At 39.9% G+C, this 16,406-nt stretch overlaps 1 protein-coding gene and 1 long non-coding RNA gene across 3 annotated transcripts; one reads left to right on the top strand and one right to left on the bottom strand.

The window, feature by feature from the left end:
* Window positions 1–1,666: 1,666 nt before the first annotated feature.
* On the top strand, window positions 1,667–4,705 carry LOC113506031. Its single transcript, XM_026888895.1, has 2 exons — window positions 1,667–2,996; window positions 4,296–4,705. The coding sequence occupies exons 1-2, from the start codon at window positions 1,667–1,669 to the stop codon at window positions 4,703–4,705; spliced, it is 1,740 nt and encodes a 579-aa protein (XP_026744696.1).
* Window positions 4,706–13,365: 8,660 nt separating this feature from the next.
* Window positions 13,366–16,176, bottom strand: LOC113506116. 2 transcript variants are annotated; one of them, XR_003401694.1, is made up of 4 exons: window positions 15,962–16,176; window positions 15,575–15,710; window positions 15,335–15,479; window positions 13,366–14,169 (listed from the first exon to the last, which is right to left on the bottom strand). It is a non-coding gene; the product is annotated as an uncharacterized LOC113506116 (long non-coding RNA). The 2 variants fall into 2 exon arrangements; XR_003401693.1 differs by lacking the exon at window positions 13,366–14,169 and having other exon boundaries at window positions 15,073–15,479.
* Window positions 16,177–16,406: the final 230 nt, after the last annotated feature.

The raw sequence follows: 16,406 nt of genomic DNA, 5'->3' as shown, positions 1-16,406 counted from the left end.
GATCGAGTTTTCGGCCAGTAATTATGATGTGGCATGGAAAGTTTTATGTGAGCGATTTGACAACAAGAGGTTGTTAATACATAACCATGTGTCAGCAATATTTAACATTGACCCAATTTCCAAAGAATCGTCATCAGTATTAAAGGGATTAATTGATCAGTTAAATAAAAATTTACGTGCTTTAGAAACTTTAGGTGAACCTGTTAAGTACTGGGACACACTTTTAATATTTATTATCACTCGTAAGTTGGACAGCAAAACGTTCCGTGAATGGGAGGAGTGTAAGGGTCGTATAAACAAGGAAACATCGATTACCTTTGATACATTCCTCACCTTCATGCGTGCGCGCGCTGATCTAATAGAAACTTTAGAGCTGTCACGCAATAACTCGTCTCACTCTCAGATGAATATTAAGTCACATTCTAAGGTCAAGTCTATGGTCTCGGTTCAAAATAATAGTGGTTCTAATTTAGATAGTTCTAAGGTATGTCCTAAATGTAAAGCTGACCACACCTTAGGCAACTGTCCTCAGTTTTTAGCATTAAGCAATGAAGCTCGTTTAAAATTATTGCCTATATACAAGGTTTGTTTTAATTGTTTTCGCCCCGGTCATTTTGCCAATCATTGCAAAAAGTCTGGTTGCAAACTTTGTAAACGCAGGCACAATACGCTAGTACATGTAGCTGAATTTAATAATATTGCTAATACGCGCCAGGATAGTAATAATTCGTGCGATAATCTCTCATTGCAGTCCCCACCGCTGTCGTCGTCGATGTCGGCCGCTAAAACGAACGATGTTGCGTTATCAGCAAACATCACATCTAGCGGTATTAGTCATAATGACGTGTTATTGTCAACTGCTTTAGTCAAGTTACATGATCGTGATGGTCGTGAACATATTGTTCGCGCAGTGCTTGACTGCGGCAGCACATCGTGTTTCATTACACAGAAATTATGTTCACAATTGAACTTGTCTACTAAAAAAATAGACAAGTCAATATTTGGCATTAACAACGTGACGTCACACGTAGGTAAAATATGTCGCATCAACGTGACATCATTAAATAACTGTTTCAGCACTGAACTTCGTTGTTTTGTTTTACCATTAATAACGAGTGAAATGCCATGTCGTGAATTAAATATTACTAACTTAAACATTCCCGCCAATCTTTGTTTAGCTGACCCTAAGTTTTACAAGCCTGCTGATGTGGACATATTAATTGGCGCTGATGCTTTCTGGGACTTATTAGGGTCGCAGCGAATAAACTTAGGTAATGGTAAACCCATATTATTTGAAACCAGTTTAGGCTGGATAGTGTCCGGACCCATAAGCCGCAATCATGTCACATTAAATGCAAATAGAATTAGGTGTCATTTTTCTAAATTAGGTTCTACTAATTCTGACGAGTTAAGCAACTTACGAAGTGAACTGACTAAATTTTGGCAGCTAGAGGAGATACATTCAAATGTTTCTCATTACTCCTCAGAGGAAAAAAGCTGTGAGGATCATTTTGTTAAAAATACAACTAGATTGGCTAATGGTCGCTTTTGTGTACGCATACCTCTTAAGCAAGACCCTTCTGTACTCGGAGACTCACTTCGTAAGGCCACTTATTGTCTGCATTCGTTAGAGCGTAGATTAAAAACGAAACCTGACTTAGGCAAAATGTATGATGCATTTATGTCCGAGTACGAGTTGCTCGGACATATGACTCAATTCAAGCCATCAGACACTGACCCAACAGGTTACTACATTCCACATCATGGTGTACTACGGGAACAGAGTACCACCACAAAACTGCGCGTTGTTTTCAATGCAAGTTGTCCCACATCGTCTGGAATTTCATCCAATGACATACAAATGGTCGGTCCGACAATTCAGGATGACCTTCTGGCCATTCTTTTGCGGTTTAGGCAGTATAAGTATGTCTTATCGGGAGATGTTCAGATGATGTACAGGTGCGTGGATGTTCATCCATCTGATAGACACTTACAGCAGATTTTGTGGCGAGATAATTCATCACAAGTACAAGTTTATAAATTAAATACGGTGACTTATGGCACTGCTAGTGCTCCGTTTTTAGCCACCCGCTGCCTTTATCAATTAGGTCTTGATTGCAAGGACGACAAGATTGCTGATGTCATCAAACATGACTTTTATGTAGATGACCTGTTAACTGGAGGGGATGACTTAAATACAGTCAGCCACATCCGCCAAGAAGTCACAAAGGCACTTTCGTCAGCTTGCATGGTACTTCGCAAATGGAAGTCAAATGCACCTCAATTGTTGTCTGATATTTCAGAGTCATCGCTTGATTTGAATATTGGCTCTCCTGAGCCAACCAAACTATTAGGTTTAGGGTGGCATGCCAGTTCAGATGAACTGATGTTCTTAGTCGACTCAACCATCTCTCACACTAATAGCACTAAGCGTGATTTGCTTTCTGTCATTGCAAAGATCTTTGACTCTTTAGGTTTGTTGTCACCTTTAGTGATCACAATGAAAATGTTACTGCAGCGAATGTGGCTTGATAAATTGTCGTGGGATGAGCCATTATCTCCAGAATTAAGTGCACCGTGGCAAGCTATTGTGAGAAAATTGCCACTTATTAATGACTTTCGTTTTCCACGTATCGTCGTCTGTGAGTCATACACACATTTAGAACTACACATCTTCACAGATGCCTCTGAACGTGCCTATGGCGCTTGTGCCTATGTTCGTAGTGCAAACGATGAAGGCAAGTGTATGGTCAGGTTACTCATGGCCAAGAGCAGAGTGGCACCTATCAAACCAACTACGATTCCGAGATTGGAGTTGTGTGGCGCTGTAGTCGGTACTCATCTATACGAGAAGATATCGAAATCACTAAGGGTTAGGTTTAGCCGTGTGTTTTGTTGGACCGATTCCACAATCGTGTTGGGATGGTTGCAGATGTTGCCTTCAAGGCTTCAGCCCTTCGTGCGCAACCGCGTCGCTGAAGTTTTAGAGCAGGCAGGTCACTGCACTTGGCGACATGTCCCAACCGACAAAAACCCAGCAGACCTAATATCTCGTGGTGTGGATATTAGTAATCTGCAGAGTCTAGACCTATGGTGGTCCGGTCCCGACTTTCTCCATCAAGACTCATGCTATTGGCCATCTTTAGTCAAACCTTTAGAGCCTGCCTCACTGCCGGAAACTCGGTCTGATGTAATTTTAACTGTCAGTGTTGACCACAATAAAAATAAACAATTAATTAACTTTAGCCGTTTTTCAAATTATTCCCGACGCTCCATGGCTTATGTGTTGCGATTTCTTAAATTATGTAAAGGGCATCAATATAATGGTAGCTTTCTCTCAAGTGACGAGTTGAACAAAGCTTTAAATGTTTTGATTATACAAAGTCAGCGTGAATCATTTACCGAATACAATTTACTTTTGTCTAAACAAGATTTACCTAAAAAGAGCGTCCTATTAAAATTTAACGTTTATTTAGACAACGATGATATAATGCGTGTCGGCGGACGTCTTGATTATTCGGATTTTAATTATAATAAACGGCACCCTATATTGTTACAGTCCACTCACCATTTTTCGAAATTATTATGTGATTTTGAACACAAACGATTAATGCACGCCGGGCCTCAATTATTATTAGCGTCATTACGAGAAACCTATTGGCCGATAGGAGGTCGAAATTTAGCCAAGGCCTGTTATCACAAATGCGTGCTATGTCGTCGAATGAAAGGTAAGGTTGTTACTCCATTGATGGGTAACTTACCGCGGCAGCGCCTACTTCCAGGGAGCTTTCCATTTGAAAGCACGGGCGTCGATTATGCTGGCCCTATATTGAGTGCTAGTCGTAAAGGTCGTGGTTGTAGGCTTGTAAAAGTATACATTGCGCTTTTTATTTGTTTTACCACTAAGGCGATCCATTTGGAACTTGTGGGTAACCTGACTAGCCATAGTTATTTATTATCCTTATATAGATTTATCGCGAGACGGGGAAAACCCGTAAATATCTACTCGGATAATGGTACCTCATTTGTTGGTGCGTATAATGAGCTTGCTAAGTTCTTAAAATGTAATCATGATTCTTTGAGTACAAGTATGGCCAATGAGGGAATCAATTTTCATTTTATTCCTGCCTATGCCCCTCACTTCGGTGGTCTATGGGAAGCGGGTGTCAAGTCGGTCAAGCATCATTTGTATAGAGTGCTGGGAAATTGTAATTTAACGTTTGAGGAACTTTACACCACATTAGTTCAAATAGAGGCTATATTGAATTCGCGCCCTCTTACACCGTTATCATCAGACCCAGCAGATTGCACGCCGCTGACTCCTGGTCATTTCCTCATCGGTCGCCCGCTCACTTCCCTGCCTCAACCGAATTTAGAAGAGCACTCCACTACCAACTTGACTCGCTACCAGCGGATTGAACAACTCCGCCAGCACTTCTGGACTAGATGGAGTAAGGAGTTCATCGCAGAACTGCAGCAACGCATCAAGTGGCATTCCAGTAAGGATAGTTTGAAGTTGGATACCTTGGTAGTAATCAAGGAGGAAAATCTTCCGCCTTTAAAGTGGAGATTGGGCAGGATCGTGGCCATACATCCGGGAACCGACGGAATAGCTCATGTCGCTGACGTCAAGACCTCAAATGGTATCATCCGAAGGGCTTTCTCCAAGATATGTCCATTGCCGGTGACTACAGAGTCTGGTTGAAAGCAAGAAGGCTTTCAACGCCCGGGGGCATGTTCGAGCGCCTCATGTTTACATCGTAGCAATGACTCACTCATTAGTATTAAGTAAATATTAAGATTACATTAATTCATATTTGTTGCATCGTCACATGCATAACCTGTTATCTTTTTTCACTCCATTATACACGCTCGCAAGATCAACATCATTTTTAAAAGTAGTTTCATTTATGAATCTGAATCCTGAATTCCCAACAGATAGCTGTTGCCCGCGACTTCGTCCCCGTGGGTAGAAGATATAGGTTATGATTCATACCTGCCCTGTTTTTTTTACATTTTCCATTGTATCTTCGCTCCTATTAGTCGCAGCGTGATGGTTTATAGCCTAAAGCCTTCCTTGATAAATGGTCTATTCAACACAAAAATATTTTTTCAATTTGGACCAGTAGTTCCTGAGATTAGCGCGGTCAAACAAACAAACAAACAAACTCTTCAGCTTTATATATTAGTATATATAGATTTGTATTTTTAATTAACGGTATATTAAATATAGCTGTTGCCCGCGACTTCGTCCCCGTGGGTAGAAGATATAAGTTATGATTCATACCTGCCCTGTTTTTTTTACATTTTCCATTGTATCTTCGCTCCTATTAGTCGCAGAGTGATGGTTTAAAGCCTAAAGCCTTCCTTGATGAATGGTCTATTCAACACAAAAATATTTTTTCAATTTGGACCAGTAGTTCCTGAGATTAGCGCGTTCAAACAAACAAACAAACAAACTCTTCAGCTTTATATATTAGTATAGATAGATACTGACTTGCCTGTTACCTTTTGAATTAGAACTTCAAATAAGTTTAAATTATTTAATGTGATTGATTACACTATTAAAACTGTAACAATTATTCACATGTAGATATTTAAAAACGTACTACTTACATGTCATCATGTAAGTACTGCCACAGTGATACAACTGAGGCGGGGGGGCTTCCCTCCAGAATTTCGTGTCTTTTGGCACGTGTAACTGATTTACCACAGCCATAACAAACATGACCGAGTTGTCTTTCCCTGGAATTCGTTGGAAGACATCTTGATATCTTGTCATAACACGCATCACAGACATGGCTATGAGATGATAACGGTGAAGGTAAAATAAGTATCTTTATTAGTCTTGAGATTATAGATAGGTATTTAAATAATATGAATGCTGTAAAAATGGTATAAAAAAGATTTAATGATGCTACATAAAGGAACAGTCATATCGGGAGGTAATGATGATAAAACATGTCTCCTGATACGTTCTCCGATTGTGATCTGGTTGTAAAAGGTCCATTTTCCTTAAGTATACACAGTACGACTAGTTAGTGGACTCGCGTGGGGCTACGAAACTAAACTATAAATATTATTATAAACGAAAAAATAAACTGGCGGCAAACAAAAAAAACAAAATATTATTCGATTAGCATCGATTCTTTAGTAAGGCCAACGAGACGAGATAAAGAATGTAAACAAGATTTCAGGGAATCATAACATTTTAATTTGAATGTTGAATTTGAAGTTTGAAATTCCTGTCAAAGATGTAGGAATAACAGCCGGGACCCACAATTTAACGTGCCTTCCGAAACACGGAGGAACTCGCTATGTCTTAGTCGAGGATGACCAGCACAGCCAAGTGGGGACTCCTGCCTCAACGGGCAACACTGTTCGAGAAGACGCACAGGAGCAGACGTCCGAACTTGAACTGACATCGTACTCAAAAATGGAACTCACGACTTTTAAGGAGGAGTTTTTACAGACTATACGGCGTGAATTCCAGCTGATGCGTGACGACTTATCGGAGCTACGTTTGTCCCTCAATGTCACAAATGAGCGTATTGCCAAGTTGGAGGAGAGAATGGCCACTATGGAGGAAAACAAGCGAGCCCAGCCCGAAGTGCACTCCGATTTAGAAGATGTCATTGGCCAATTACGTAATGACATAAATGACCGCGACCAGGAGCTGCTACAAAATGACCTGCAGATCTCTCACTTGCCAGAAAGCAGCGGAGAAAACCTCACGCACACAGCGATGTTGGTCGCAACTAAGTTGGGCGTAACGGTCGAGCCGCGCGATATTGTTAGCGCCGAGCGAGTCGGCGGCAGACGTATCAATGCGCCGACGCAGTCGGCGGGGCCATAGGAGACGCGCTTGCGCTTCCTCGTCGTGAGGTTTGCACGCCGCGACTTGTGCTGTCAGCTGTTGGAGGCAGCTAGAGCGCGTCGCGGATTAACTTCAGCTGACCTTGAGATGACCGGGCCACCGACTCGTTTCTACATCAACGAACGCCTAATAAAAACAAATCGTGAGCTGTTTCGAAGGGCACGTGAGACTGGCGATCACTTGGGTTGGCAATAGGCATGTTCACTAATTTTAGAAATAGCTTTTAATTTATAAATAGAGCTTAAATAAACACGAAAAAAATATTTTTGAGAAAAAAATATCACTAACTTCAATAAAAAAACAATTAAAAAAATATTTTTCAAAAATTGCCGCCGAAACGCTCCCAAACAGTCACGTGATAAATATCTACGTCACCGGCCGATAAAGAAAGCTCGCGTTCTATGAGAGTCCACTGTTTTTTACTGAAATATTGTTGATACAAACTGTAATAATGACCTCGTTTTACAAAACATGTGCAGTGCCAATGTGCAAGAGTACGTCAATAACAAAACCACAGAAACTTTTGATATACGTTCCAAAAAATGCACTAATAAGAAGAAAGTGGTTATCACTTGCTAGAAGACACCCAGCATCATTGTCAGCGACAAGCACCAGTTATTTTTGTTTACAATTTAATACTTACAAAGATATTTTCACGTTTCTGAGCTCCGCTGCACAAAAGTCTTTGTTTGTAGCAAAAAAAATTGCTACCATCAAAGAATCTATCTTCGGTAAATTACCGCTATTTGCTTTGATGAAACCACTCTCCATTATACTAACAAAATATGAGGTTTTTATAGTCGTACTATTGAAATAAAGATATAAACAGTTTGCCGGTCGTACTTTAAGTATTGATTATGACAGAAATGTCAGCTTGTTTTTCGGCCAGTGACGTCACCGCGCTCTGATTGGTGTTCGCAGTCGGCTGATCACCGATAAAAATTAAAGCATTTTAAATTATTTTTATATAATTATAGAATAATAATTAGGTTCTTATAATTTTATTTTAGGTTTTATATGCTGTACTTAATAAGTGAAAAAAGAATTAGATGGATTTGTAACCTGAGTGAACATGCCTATTCGTTTGGTGTAAACGTGGGCGCATTCTCGCTCGCAATAAACCCGGAGATTCAGCTCGTCCTATTCGCTGTAAGGCTGACCTTTTTCAAGTCTTTGGTAATGAGACGAGTAATGAAAGCAAAGATACGCCTTAAGCCGTTATACCTGTTTTATTTCCATATTTTGTTCTCTTATCTCTTCACTTCTTATAATTTGGTTCCTTTGTTATATTTAAGTACCGCATGGCTGTCTTATATTTCAATTATCAACGTGTATTATATCAATAAGTGCCCCGCGGCACATATCGGCGACATTCGTGTGACCCAGTTTTACAGTTATTTATGATACACACTACAAATAAAACCATATATTTTTATAACTATTCACACTAGTTGTACAGTTAGTTCACGCTTATTCATTTATTCTGTTTGTGTTATCTTGCACAGAATTCTAGTAATGCTTACTTATATTATGTTCTATCGCTCTAATATTAAAAAACCTTTACAATAGAAACCATGTTGCCTAAAAATGAAAAACGTTTTAGATCGGCTTCCTCAATGCGGGTTCTTTGGATACAGGCCATGACGATTCGATCGAAGTAATCGATAGATACAGCTTTGACGTTATGGCAATAAATGAAACATGGTTGCGTCCAGGGGAGGAGGGGCGCGCTCTGGTGGTACCCGGCTATCGCTTGCGCCATACTCCGCGGCCGGAGTGTGTTCACTCGGGTTGTGGTGGGGGCGTTGGCTTCTATCTACGGCAAGAACTGAGCGCGCGTACTTATGTCTACAACGTCGATCCCAGGTTCGAATCGGTTGAACAAATGTGGCTTACGCTTACCTTAAATGGGAAAAGAACAGCCATTGGCACAGCATACCGTCCACCACGGCTCGTTCTCGTCCTATTTCTGGATGCCATAACGGACACCCTTACCTCACTGTCTAAATGTGACCACTATATTTTGCTCGGGAATTTCAACGTAAATTTACTTGACGCAAACTGCACAAAATCGATAATACGAATTTCTCAATTGCTTTGATTTTAAACAGATATTTACAACTTCCACCCATCATACAACGTCCAGTGAAACCCTTATTGATCTCCTGTGTACTGATCTGAGAGCAAAATATACTACGATGGTACCTTTTGGTTCAATGAACGGCCACTCGATTGTGGTCACGGAGTTTTAGATAAAACGCGATAAGTTTACACCATATTAAATGCCGTTCTTTAAAAAATATGTCTTATTAGCTTTAAGTCGGATTTATTACATTTAAACCTAGATAATATTGCTATCCTAGATAACGTTAATGATATGGTACAAGCTTTTAACACCTACATAACGTTTTTATTTGACATGCACGCACCGATTAAAGCATGCACTGTAAGGGAAAGGTCCTTGGATTACGGATACAGTAACACTTATGATGCGTTTACGCGATGAAGCATTAACAGTTTATAGGAAAACTAAATGTGATGGGAAAAAAGAATATTACAAAGAATTAAAATCTTTAGTGACGAGTTCCTTGCATAATGGAAAAGTTGCGTATTACAAATATAATATAAATAATAAAATAAAAAACCCAAAATTGTTATGGAAATCCCTCAAAACTACGTTATCGTTGTACGTCGTACAATGTTGACGTTTGACGTCTATATCGGTGAAGATCTATTGTTGTACTTTTAGTTATAAATAATTCGTAAACACCAGTATCTGCCGGAAAAAATATTTTATTGTGTTCGTAGTGAGAAATACAGTGACTTACATTGAATATATTAACAATAACAGTGTCTAAGTAATACAATTAAACAAAATAGTACTCTCAGTGACTCAGCGTAATTACTGGTTACCCTCAATTTTTCATAAAGTGAATGAACTATTAACGCTTGTTTGTGCTCCTACTGATATTCTCGCAATCATCAGTTGACAGGCCCACATTGACTTATGACACATTGGTGACAGCGGAGGGATATTCTCGACGTTATCTGTCAAAGTCTGATATCGAGTCAGCCGCGCCATCTAGCGACCCAACGCTGAAACACATAATTTTTTTCTACAATTTTTACCTCTGCTTACCATTATGCCAGGTGTCAAGTGTGGAGGTTGCGGTCGCTTTACATCGACGCTAGAGAGCGCTAAGTGCGGTAAATGCCATGCGCAATATCACCGAGTTTGCGTGGGCGTTGCTCCCAAAGCAGTTGTTACCGCAAGCTGGTGCTGCCCAGAATGCAAAAAACACCTAGCCAGGGACAACAGGACTGAAACCCCTGTAAGAGGTGCTGCGGGAAGTCCACTTACTGTAAGCCCTGTAGGGCAAACCAGTGAGGAGACTAGCACGCCCAACACCACGTCTAGCCGCTCCGATCTTGCTCCTATTTTCAACGAGCAACAATCGCCATCTCCTACTCCTTCTATGCCATTAGATAAGGTTTCTGTCGACGACATCACGGCACGGGAGATGTCCCTAATTGCTGGCTCCAACATGAGCCTTCTCTTCGAGGAACTGAGTGCGATGCGTGCGGAAATCCAGGAGTTTCGCAAGGATATGGAGGTTGAAATGATGGAGATAAAAACCTCTATGCGCAACTGTAACGCGCGCATTGATGGCCTAGAAGCCAGAATCAGCGCGTTAGAGCAGAAGGCTTCTTCGGGTGGCTCATCGTCCGACGGGATCGTGGATGAGTTACGGCGGGAGTTAAATGACAGGGATCAGGAGCTTTTAGCGAATGATCTCGAGATATCTAACATACCGGAGGCAGCGGCTGACAACCCAACACACATCGCCGCGATCATAGGACTCAAGTTGGGGGTGAGTTTGGACGAACGCGATATTGTTAGCGCGGAACGGGTCGGCGGGAAGCAGCTCAACGCTACCAACTCTGCGGGTCCAACAGAAGCTCGGCCGCGCCCCATTGTTGTGCGCCTGGCGCGCCGCGACCTGCGCGACCAGCTGCTGGCGAGCGCGCGCGTGCGCCGTGGAGCGACGACGGCCGACTTGGATTTGCCCGGTCCGCCCCAGCGCTTCTTCCTAAATGAGCGCCTCACCAAAACAAATCGCAGGTTGTTTCGGAAGGCGCGAGATGCAGCTAGCCTCTTCAGCTGGAGATTTGTGTGGACCAAGCGGGGCCGCATCCTTGCTAGGAAGAGTCCAGGTGATACCACGCAGAGAATCCGCACTGATGAGGACATTTCGAGGATATTCGGACCTATTAATGAAACAATGTGATATCTCATTACTTTTATATTTGTTATTTTTTAAGTCTGCATTTTGTATTGCTAAATCGGAAAATATGCGTTCTGACAACAGTTTGTTTAGGGCGTCTGGTAACACTCAACTGACACTATTTTGCTTACTACTTCTACATAATAATACACTGTATAAACTTTCCATCATAACTTTTTCCTTCCTTGATATTGCACAAAAAATATATACAAACAAGCCAACTATCACTACTTTACTATATTACAATCACAGTACATTTTTACACAAACAATTATATACACGGCATAAAACATTACACATACTACACAAATATTTACTTTACTATATACAAATAAGCCAATTATTACCACTCTATTATATTATATTCACAGTACATTTACACAATCAATTATATACACGGCATATGACAATATACATACTCCACAAATATTTACTATACTATATACAGCACAAATGACTCCAAGTAAATGTGTTAAGTTAGGTCTACTGAATGCAGGCTCTCTAGGAACTAACCAGGATGAGTTTTTGATAGCAATGGCCAATGGGGAATATGCACGTGACTTAAATATGGACAAAATATTTTTTTTTGTAATATTTATTGCTACTGAAAACACACTATACAATTATTTTTAGAATTTATTTTAATTTAATAATGAAATTTAATCATCAAAAAGTGGCTGTTTTGAAATTACCGCGCAAATTTTCGAAACGCAACACTATTGGTGGAACAAAACGTGACGTCAGTTTTACACGAGACGTCTGCTGTCAACAAGCTATTTGTATGGTTTCTTTTTGGAGGAATAATTGTTATTGTATTGTGTCGCTGTTTTTTTATCTTAAGTTAATAGTTTTATGTGTTCAAAATATTAATTAATTGTGAAGAAGGACTTAGAGAATGACTGAAACCGGTTTCGTAAAAGCGCAGTCGGATAATCTTCCGAAAATCGAGGTTTTACTCTCGAACTTGCCTCTTACTCTAATAATTTAGATGTTTTTATTCATGAATAATACTTATACATACATAAAGATAAATTTAGAATATCGAATAAGAATTTTTAATAATATCTTTACAACTTTTTGTAAACTAGGTTATGTTTTGTAGAGGTTTGTAAACAAAACAAGTAGGTAGGTAAAAGTAAGAATGATTTGTATATGTATTTTACTTTTTTGATATCCTTACTTACATTGAAATGATCTTCACAACAGTATAAACAGCTCAAACACGATACATTGTCCCTTCTCATCGCCTTGCACCACTTTTTCCTTAGATTTTCACCTTTCGGCATAAGGAAATACACTTTGTCAGGTGCAGTGTTGATGTTATTTGGACACATAGGAACGACACAATATTTATAATATGGTTTTTTGTGCTTTTCCATGGTAATTAAGTCGATATTCACTCACTTTATTTATTTTTTGGTAATTTTGTAAACCAATCACTTTGCTGTTGACATCGAACTCGTGTAATGGTGACGTCACGAGCAAGCGCGCCAAAATGGCCGCGTTTAAATTGATCGCGATTTTAATATTTAATTTTTTGCATAATAGTTTATATTTTGGACGTGATATTTGTATGTTTGGTAATGTAATAACTAGTAGAAACATATAAAAAAATCATGCATATTCCCCATTACTCAGTGGATTTAATGGCCATCAACGAGACTTGGTTGCGTAAGGGTGAAGAGGACCGCGCGCCTAGTGTGCGTGGGTACAAGCTCAAGCATATTCCGCGACCTACATCTGTGCGTGGGGGGCGTGGCGGGGGGGTCGCATTTTATATTAAGGATGGAATTAAAGCGCGTGTCAGAGCACATCCTGTACAACCCAATGTAGAACAGCTCTGGTTATCTCTCAACGTGAACAGGAATAAAATACTTATTGGCACTGCCTATCGTCCGCCCTGGTTGGACTTGGGGTCTTTCCTGGAGGGATTAACTTCTAGCATTGCTGGGTTGGCTCCCTATGATAATTTAATACTTATGGGGGATTTTAATGTTAATATGTTAGATGGCAACAGCAAGAAAACAAACGAGCTTGTGGATTTTTTTAGGTACCTTAATTTAACACAACTAGTCCAAACATCCACACACTTCGTAGGTAACAGTAGCTCGCTTATTGACTTAGTCTGCACTGATGCAGCGATTCGAAACGTCCAAGTGAATTGCATTAGGGAGCTCAGCCATCACGCGTTCATTACTTGTGAGACAGTTTTTAAAAAACCGAAGCCTAAACCAATTCATGTAGTTTTTCGTCCGCTTCGAGATATACTAGAAGACTACTTTCATAGGGATCTTAATTCCATTCCTTGGTCGCGTATTAGTGACATGATGGATGTCAACACCATGGTGCAAACATTTAACTCTGCAATGATCCATCTGTTTGACCTCCACGCTCCCATCAAAACGAAGACTTTTAAAACCCGTCCCACTCCGTGGATAACTGACAATATCAGGCTTATTTCTAAACTAAGAGACGAGGCTAGGGATAGGTTTCACAAATCGAAATTGCCAGAACATAAAAAATATTACCTTGATTTAAAACATCAAGCAATTACGGCATTGGCTAGTGAGAAGAAAGCATACTTTGCTAAGAGCATTAATGACAACATCAAGGACCCAAAGCTTCTATGGCACAATTTAAAAACAGATGTGTTGCCAGACCACAAACAAAGATTGCTACCAGGACATTTTGACAAACCTGACGAAATCAATGCAGCGTTTCTAGATGTGCCGGGTAATTGTCAACACAGCGACTCACAGCTGTCTTATTTTCAATCACACAGGTTTAGTGACACTTCCTTTACACTCACAGCGACCAAGGCCGAAGCAGTCCTCAAAATAATTAAAAGTCTAAAATCGAATGCACAGGGTATCGATGGCATTAGCCTCGAAATGTTATGCCTCACACTACCAACCACTTTGCAAGTGATCACAGACATTATTAACCGGTCCATAAGCACTCATACTTTCCCTGAACTCTGGCGTTGTGCTATCGTGCGGCCTATACCTAAAACCAATAACCCAATTAATACTAAGGATCTAAGACCAATCAGTATTCTGCCCTGCCTATCTAAGATCTTGGAGCGAGTAGTCTACTCTCAGGTTGTCGAATATCTTGAGGCCAATAACATTCTTCCTGACCTGCAATCGGGGTTCAGACAGGGTAGGGGTACTGCGACGGCTCTGGCCGACGTGGTGGGTAATATACTAGAGGCACGCGATAGAGGGGAGGGTACAATTCTGGTTTTGCTAGACTTTTCCCGCGCTTTTGATGCAATTAATACCACTCTTCTGCTGTCTAAGTTATCTTTTTATGGCTTTGATAGTGACACTGTGGAGTGGTTTAAAAGCTATCTTTCTGGTCGATCACAACTTGTAGAGCTGCACAGGGATAACGGGTCAACCTTGGCATCCCCCCCTCTCCATGCGTCTAGGGGCGTGCCTCAGGGATCGATTCTCGGGCCCCTGTTGTTCATCTGATATAGTGCGGACATCACTAAATCGTTTTTTAACTGTCGTTACCATATGTACGCCGACGATATTCAACTGTACCTATCGCTCAAGGCTGATGAAGCATCTTCGGCGGTGCAAAAAATTAATGACGATCTCTACAGGGTGGTTGAATGGTCAGAGGCGAACTCTTTGGTTCTTAACCCCCTTAAATCCAAATTTATGGTTCTGGGTTCTAGGAATCAAGTACGAGCAATAGTGGCAGCCAATATTGAAATAGTTATCATGGGAGAGAAAATTGAGAGATTGGAGCAAACATGCAATCTAGGGTTAGTCATGGATCCAGAGCTACGATTTGAGGACCATGTTACCAATGTTCTCCAGAATTGATTTTATAGGTTGAAGGTCTTATATAGAATACGGAAATATCTGACAGTCCCATTGCGCAAACAGCTTGTTGATGGTCTTATTCTATCCAAATTAAACTACTGCGATACAGTGTATGGACCATGCCTTCTATCAAAAACGGAGCGTGTCATCCAACGTATTCAAAATGCCTGTGTTCGTTTTTGCGTTAATATTCCTCGTAGAAGTCATGTTACTCCATATATTAATGAACTTAAATTACTCAAGATGGCCGCCAGAAGGAAGCTTCATTTAGCCAATTTGCTGTTTGGCACAGTTCGGTTACAAAACCCAGAATATCTTTTTAAAAAGTTAACCTGGAAAGATGTTAACTCAAAGCATGGTCTTCGCTCCATGGTGTGCCCGTTGCTGGTACCAATGCACAGAACTACAGCATTCAGAGGGTGTTTTAAGTTCGCAGCCACGCGCTGTTGGAATGATCTCCCACCACCATTGCGATGCCTGAAAACAAAACAATCATTCAAATGTCGACTTAAAAACATACTACTATCACAGCAAATTACACATCATCTTTAACAATGCTGTTTGTTATCTACCTCTGGGTCATGGCATACTGGTAATGGTTTGGAGATCTCCCGTGGCGCTGGTTGTTCTCAACCTCTCTGCTGGGCATTGGAACTGCTGCTGTCTGTATCATGACTCTTCCTCTGTTGCCACATCGTTCTGCAACTGCTATTTACTATTATTTATTTACTTCTTTAAATTGAATATAAAATTAAATGTAATACTTCCTTGTACGTAATACTTCCTTGCACTAATTGAATATTATTATGAAATTGTTATTGTTATTGTCAGTACCAATATTTTAATTTGTTAGGGTGTAGTTTTAATTGAATTTAAGCGCTTTATGTTTATATATTTAATTCATTGAATAACAGATTGTGTATTATGCCTTAGGATTTAATTTATAACTTTAAACTTACCACTTTATTTACAGTCACCAACATATGCACTTGTTCGGTCCTACATCGATCCCACACTGCCTTATACATATATCCACTTAAAACAAATCCACCCAATAACGCACCACATAAACACATACACTATCAAAGCTTTTTTATGGTATAATAATCGCTAATCCACATTACTCAATAATTTATAATAACAAGCGCCGCCATCTTACTCATTTGATTGCATCACCAGACCATAAATTAAATTTGGCATGACAACTCATGTTATGACAGATAATATAAATAAAAAAAAAAAAAAAAATTGATAATTTACTAAATATTTTGGATTTAGAATGTCACCACTGTTTATTTATTTATTTATTTATTTTTTTTACACTACAAACATTTTAATTTTATAATTAGTGTGTATATAATTATATTCCAGCTTTTTCTTATTTTTTATTAATTAGTGATGTCA

The sequence above is a fragment of the Trichoplusia ni genome, chromosome 28, assembly GCF_003590095.1.
Source record: "Trichoplusia ni isolate ovarian cell line Hi5 chromosome 28, tn1, whole genome shotgun sequence".
NCBI lineage: Eukaryota > Metazoa > Arthropoda > Insecta > Lepidoptera > Noctuidae > Trichoplusia > Trichoplusia ni.
This window is presented reverse-complemented; position numbering and strand designations above follow the sequence as displayed.

Coding starts and splice junctions, on each gene's coding strand:
- LOC113506031 (XM_026888895.1), top strand. CDS start 1,667: ATGTATGATGCATTTATGTCCGAGTACGAGTTGCTCGGACATATGACT. Junction 2,997..4,295: donor TGAAGTTTTAGAGCAGGCAG/GTCACTGCACTT, acceptor CGTTATCATCAG/ACCCAGCAGATTGCACGCCG.